This window comes from Artibeus jamaicensis, unplaced genomic scaffold, assembly GCF_021234435.1.
Source record: "Artibeus jamaicensis isolate MK-2021 breed Jamaican fruit bat unplaced genomic scaffold, CSHL_Jam_final scaffold_854, whole genome shotgun sequence".
Lineage (NCBI taxonomy): Eukaryota > Metazoa > Chordata > Mammalia > Chiroptera > Phyllostomidae > Artibeus > Artibeus jamaicensis.
The window spans coordinates 173,542-180,121 of record NW_026522058.1 but is presented as its reverse complement, the minus strand read 5'-3'; the positions used below and the strand labels follow the sequence as shown (position 1 = coordinate 180,121).

The 6,580-nt window shown below is 41.9% G+C and overlaps 1 protein-coding gene across 1 annotated transcript; it reads right to left on the bottom strand.

Annotated features, from left to right (window-relative positions):
• Positions 1 to 490: 490 nt before the first annotated feature.
• On the bottom strand, positions 491 to 1,447 carry LOC128626694 (olfactory receptor 10G2-like). Its single transcript, XM_053660748.1, has one exon. It carries the CDS (start codon positions 1,445 to 1,447, stop codon positions 491 to 493), a length of 957 nt encoding a protein of 318 aa, XP_053516723.1.
• Between the last annotated feature and the right edge of the window lie 5,133 nt (positions 1,448 to 6,580).

Sequence of the window (6,580 nt, the reverse complement as noted above, 5' to 3'; positions counted from 1 at the left end):
ATTTGCCTGGAATAATCCCCTTTTCTCCTAGATAAAGCATTTATTCTTCATTGTTGACATTTGTGTAGAATGTGCTTTCTCCCAAGAGATGGGTAAGAAAGCGTAAAACAGTTCTGGCCAATTTATTGAGGATAAATGTAACAACAGAAACTTCTTTTATTTTTTAAGATTTTATTTATTTATCTTTAGAGAGGAAGGGAAGGAGATAAGGAGAGAAATATCAATGTATGGTTGCCTCTTGTGCATCCCCTGCTGGGAACTGGTCTGCAACCCAGGCATGTGACCTGACTGGGAATTGAACAGGAAATCCTTTGGTTCACAGGCCAGCATTCAATGACTGAGCCACACCAGCAAGGGCAAGAAGTGTCTTCATAGTAAAATTACATTCAATTAAGCTGAAACTAAGATCTACTTGTTGAGTGTTTGCCACATGCAGCAGTAGCCGAGAAGAGCATAGCAATGGAGATGTAGGTAGTTCCTCAGGCTGCAGTTACTTATTTTCCCTTGCAGCTCCTCGACCTGCTGTTATTCTCTTCAGAGCAGACTTCACTTCCTGGTTCCTCAGTGTATAGATGAGTGGGTTCAGTAATGGAGTGACAACAGTGTAAAATACAGCCACTGCCCCATCCAAGGGACTCTTGGAGCCTGGCCTGAGATAGATGAAAATACAGGGGGCGTAGAAGACTGTGACCACAGTTAAATGGGAGCCACAGGTGGAGAAGGCCCGCCTCCTCCCATCTGCAGTGCGTATCTTGAGGACGGCATGGACTATGTTGGCATAGGAGAGTAGAATTAACATGAAGCAACTGGCAGCCACTATCCCAATGTCCACAAAGGTCACGAACTTGTTGACAGTCGTGTCAGCACAGGCCAGCCTCAATACTGCAGGAATGTCACAAAAAAAGTAATCCACCTGGTTGGGCCCACAATAGGGCAGGCGGAAAGTCAAAACAGCTTGGATAGATCCATGGATGGAGCCAGCCACCCAAACTCCAGCCACAAGGATGCTGCATAACTTACCATTCATGAGCATGGGGTAGTGCAGGGGCCGGCATATTGCCAGGTACCTGTCATAGGCCATCAAGGTGTAGAGGAAACACTCGGTGCTGCCCAGAAAGTGAAAGAAATACAACTGAGCCACACAGCCACCAAATGGGATTGCTTTGTTGGCAGGAGTAAAATTCATGATTAGACGAGGAACAATGACTGAGGAGAGCCACATGTCCAGGAATGAGAGCACACTCAGGAGAATGTACATGGGACGAGCATGCAGCGTTGGGTCAGCCCACACAGTGAGCAGAATGAGCAGGTTCCCCAGCTGAGTCAGGATGTAAATGAGGAAGAAGACCAGGAAGAGGAGGGTCCTCAGATTTGGGGGGTGAGACAAGCCCAAGAGGATGAAATGTGTCACCACGGTGTCCAGGGATGTGTTCAGGGTCTTTCCCATGTCTTTCTGTAGTCTGCTAAGATGAAGGGTGAGGTCAGACAAGGGAAAGACCACACAGGGGGCTGGTGCTTCTGTCTGATGAATATGCCTAAGAGTTCTGAGAGAAGCTGAATAGTATTAAAACAATTTCTTTAAAGAAGAGAGTGTTACCATTAGTTATTTGGTTTAGTTGATAAGAGAAACAGTGAAGAGGCTAGTTTGTTTCCTAGATGGATGGAAGCTTATTTATGGGTAAATACTCAGAAGTGGAATTTGACAGATTAAAGAACTGAGTGAGAAGGACTTAGAATTCCAACCAAAAAGTGTTGACCAAAGAGGGGCTAATGTTGAGGCTGAGCAGTGTGGAATGCGTATCTCACAATTATTACATCTATTTTCCCTCCACTTATCATCATTGCAATGCTTCCTCTTTGCCCTCAGCTAAAATCCCTTCTTCTTGCCCAGCTGGTGTGGCCCAGTGGATGGAGTGTAAGCCTGCGACCCAAAGGGTCATGGGTTCAATTCCCACTCAGGGCACATGCCTGGGTTGCAAGCCAGGCCACCGCACATTAATGCTTCTCTCCCTCTCTCCTTCCCTTCCCCTCTTTAAAAATAAACAAATAAAATCTAATAAAATAAAATAAAATAAATTCAAATAAAATAAATGAAATGAAATAAAATAAAATTGCATCGCTTCACAAGAGCATGCAAAAATATTCATTATCTGGTCGTTACCACTCTAGAACATCACTGTTACTTATTACCCTCACCCCTTACAATTCTTTGTCATTGTTAAAAGGCACAGGACTCCTGCAGGCTTTCTCAGTAGCATGCTCCTGTGCACAGGTTGCCTCCTCTGCTTCCTCACCTACATAATGCTCCCTTCACCAGGTTTCCTTTAAAATGGCTTTCCTGATTTCCAAGAGCCACGCTTACACTTTCCAGAGCACATATTACATTCTTTTGCCATTGCCTAAATTCTTAACGCATCCTCCATTAGTCATCCATCTCGCACTGTACAAGTGATAATTATTTTCTAAATGACCGAATGGCTGATTGAATGGATGTCACCAAATCCCACTGATCTGACACAGTGCTTCCTTCTCTGCTTGATCTTTTTCACCAGACTCTTGGCTCACCTGGCTGGCAAGGGACTATCTGATTCTTATGCAATGTGTGTCTAGTTTTATTATAACAAATGAAATGGACATTAATGCTTTCTTATTGCTCCAGGATATTATTTATATTGATTGATAGATTTATATGGACCAATGGTTTAGGTTGGATTTTCTGGTATGGAGTTACACATGAATTATTATTGTTTATTATGAAAGCACTGATTAGCCCTGGCTGGTGTAGCTCAGTGGATTGGGCACTGGCCTGAGAACCAAAGGATCGTGGTTCGATTCCCAGTCAGGGCACATGCCTGGGTTTCAGGCCAGTTCCCAGTGGGGGATGCATGAGAAGCAACCATACACTGATATTTCTCTCCCTCTCTCCTTCCCTTCCCTTCTAAAAATAAATAAAATCTAAAAAATAAAAAAAAAGCATTGATTAATGAAGACCTTGATCTTTAGTTTGTGTGATATATATTCCTTGAAATAATTCGAAATACCTAATTCAGATGATAAGAAAAGATAGAGGAATAAAATGTGCTTATTTCACTCCTTTTGTTGAATATCCAGACACTAGGGTTTGAGATACAATCATCTGTCATTTACCTATAAAATACCTTTGCAATTTAAATGGCTATTTTGAGGAAGCAATTAAAATGGTAACAGAGTAAATAAAAATAACATATAAGTATTCACATATTTGCCAATTTAGTCTCCATCAGAAAATTCCAAGAGACTTTATATTGGTTATTTTCTAAGGTTACTTAATTCCTATACTAATATTTAACAGATATCAATAGTATTGATAATACTTAGTATAGCTGTCTCTTCAGGGTCCATAGAAAATGTGAAGCATGCCCTTTGTCTACAAGGATAGAAGAAATACCAGAGTTTTACCGCCTGAGATTCAGAATTTCAGAACACAGCTTATTTGAAGATAGATGGGAAGACTAGTTCCTGTTTCTTTAGCGAGGCTATAGGAAAGAGAAAGAGTCGGGAGTAAGATTATGCGTAAAGTATTGAGCCTGCAGCCTGTGTTTGTGCCCTGAATGAGAACTGACCCCACAGTCTTTTGGTGTATGGATGATGCTCTCATCAACTGAGCCACCCAGTCAGGGCAAAGTATTTTAAAATGTCCCAAGCTTTAGACTATTTGATGCTGGTAAAATCATGTAAAATATTTGGAATTTAAATATAAAAGCTCACAAAAATAGCCAAGGTTACAATTCAATATAGAAACGATCTGAAAACAAAGGCCCAGTGACATTAGAGGATAAACAATACAGGTTTAGAAAGCATTTATCCCGGCTGTGCTAGGGAGAGGCTGTGGGGACAGGGTGAAAGGTGGTGCTGAGAGGATGAGGACAAGTTGGGGTTCTGCCAAGAGTGCTTTTTAGAGAACTCTGCAGAGCCGTGGGGTCATGGAATAGGCTGCTTTCTGTGCATCCGGACCCTCCCAATCAGGCCAGTGTGGTGTAAGAACATCCAGCCATTTGAAACGTTTGATTTCTAGAATGAACTGTGGGATCTGTGCTGTCAGTGAGCAGATGTGAGATCCTGAAGGTGAGGAATAAAGACTGGCCCAGTGTTGTGTGAGACAACCTAGGATAGGCCTGCTATTGACTCTTAGGAGAAGACCCAACCCAAACCTGTTGCTAGAAATATTCTTTTCCCTTCACATTCACTGACTGTTAGATATCCTGGTGGAGGTAGGGCAGAGTTAGGGAAATAGACAGAATTTGTGGTGGCATAGACATATTTTATCTCTTTCCACTACAGGATATTCTTGCCTTTCTACCAAGTTTGAAAAAAGAGCTTGCATAAGGAAAAACACTTAGTATCCTTTTCACTGGAGAAAGAAAAGGTTACCCATTTGGCTTGTGTTATAGAATTAACAAAGAATATTTTTCCCAACCTCTACGCCTGTATCACTGCCCAATCTTGCCCTTTATCATTGTGCTAGAGAAAAAAACTAAGAGGAGCTAAAAATAAAATAGTGTTAAGATTTTTTGGAGTCATTTGCTCAATGTGAAAAAAGAAATTCTATACATTTGGAAGGAAGAACCTTAATTCTAGCAGTTTGGTAAGGAGTTGAGGAAGAGGATGAATAAAAGAGACTGGTTAAATTAACATTTGAACCAAATAACAGAAATTTTTAAAGCTTCAAAATTAGTGACCTAATTTTGAAAGGTGTTGGTTTTAGGATTGTTTTTCCATCCTGTTAGACTCATATACACAGAGCTGTGAAATCATGCAGGAGGTGGCTGACCTTGAAGGGATGGTCCAGCAGAGAGAGAGATGTCCTTCAGAGGTTCAGTTCAGTCTATTGTGAAGGGCTCCTATTTCTGTTTGGGATTTAGAATCCTTTTAGGCCCTGGCTGGTGTGGCTCAGTGGATTGGGTGCCAGCCTGAGAACCAAAGGATCACCAGTTGTATTCCCAGTCAGGGCACAAGCCGGGTTTGCAGGCCAGGTCTGCAGTGGAGGGTGCATGAGAGGCAACCATGCACTGATGTTTCTCTCCCTCTTTTTTCCCCTCCTTTCCCCTTTCTAAAAACAAGTAAATAAATAAGAAAAATCTTTTTAAAAAGAGAATTCTTTTAGTAGTTTACCTGGCAAATAAATATTCAGAATCTCCAAGAGTGTCTGTCTTTCAGGGCTCTATGAAGAGAGTGACTTTTATATTGCTTGAGTCACATTTGACATTTGTTTTCATCACCCGTTGCCTCTGTGGCTCCAAATATAAAAGAAAAAAAAAGACCTCCACTGTCAAGAGATTTGAAGAACAATTCTAATCTCAGGAGAAATTCTACTCAGAAGTGTTTCCATAATGAGATCTTCCCTACCCAAATCCTCATTATTTTGTCTGGAGAGAGAACGATTCTACTAGATCCCTGGAAGTTAGGCTGTGGGCAGTAACCTCGTTTATTGCTTGTTTCCCTTCACTGGGGTGTAGGCTTCAGGAGAGGAGGTCGGTTTGCTCACTGTGGAATCCACAACACTAGTACCTTCCCCGGCACAGAGCAGGGTCTGCAGAACAACTTGGGTAAATGAATAAGAGAAACTACCACACATATCAAACACTGTGGGCAGAAAATAAAAAGCCGTGCTTTCAAATATGAACTTCCAATTTAACATTACCAGGAGTGGAGTTGGTATCAAAGTGATTCTCATTTCTGTGTGCACATACATTGTCAGTAGCTTTGGGTATTCATTTATTTATGTTAATAAAAGTAAATGTTAGTCTGCCCTGCCCATCATGGCTCAGTTTGTTGGAGTGTCATCTGGTCGAGTGAAAGTTTGCAGGTTTGATTCCTGGTCAGGGCACGTAGCCAGGTTTCGGGTTCCATCCTCAGTCAGGGTGTGTATGAGAAAGTGGTCAGTAGATGTTTTTCTCTCTCCCTCTCTCTTGGAAAGCAGTGAACAAAATGTCCTTGGGTGAGGACAAAAAAAAAAAAGTTAATGTTAATCTGAGTAATACTGGGGAACTGGTTAGAAGTGAAGAAATGAAACCGGGAGTGTGATATAAGCTTCAGGAGCCTCCACAGTAAGATGATGGAACTGGAAAAAGACTGCATGGTTCTTAAGATTCCTTTTAATTCCCAATTCCTAGGGAGGATGATTAGTATTTGGGGGTGGTGGTGGTGGTGGTGGTGGTGGTGTGTGGGTGTGTGTGTGTGTGTGTGTGTGTGTGTGTGTGTGTGTAACCTTGCAATGCTACATCTGGCCACAAGATGGAAGTATTATCTGTTTTATAACCAAGTACTATGCTGTGTGTGCTGTATGGAGCAAATAGAGTCAATCCAGAGGGCCATGAGGTATATAAATTCCTGTAGCAAAAATACTGTGGGTGAGGGGTACGTTAGCTTGGAAAAAGCAAGTGTGAAAGAGATCATTTCCTTTTGTGATATGATAATTGGGAATAGTTTGAAGTATAGCTTCCTTCCTTCCTTCCTTCCTTCCTTCCTTCCTTCCTTCCTTCCTTCCTTCCTTCCTTCCTTTCTTCTTTCCTTCTTCCTTCCCTCCCTCCCTCCCTCCCTT

Bases quoted from the DNA above. Each gene is read 5' to 3' on its own strand.
- LOC128626694 (XM_053660748.1), bottom strand. From the start codon at position 1,447: ATGGGAAAGACCCTGAACACATCCCTGGACACCGTGGTGACACATTTC.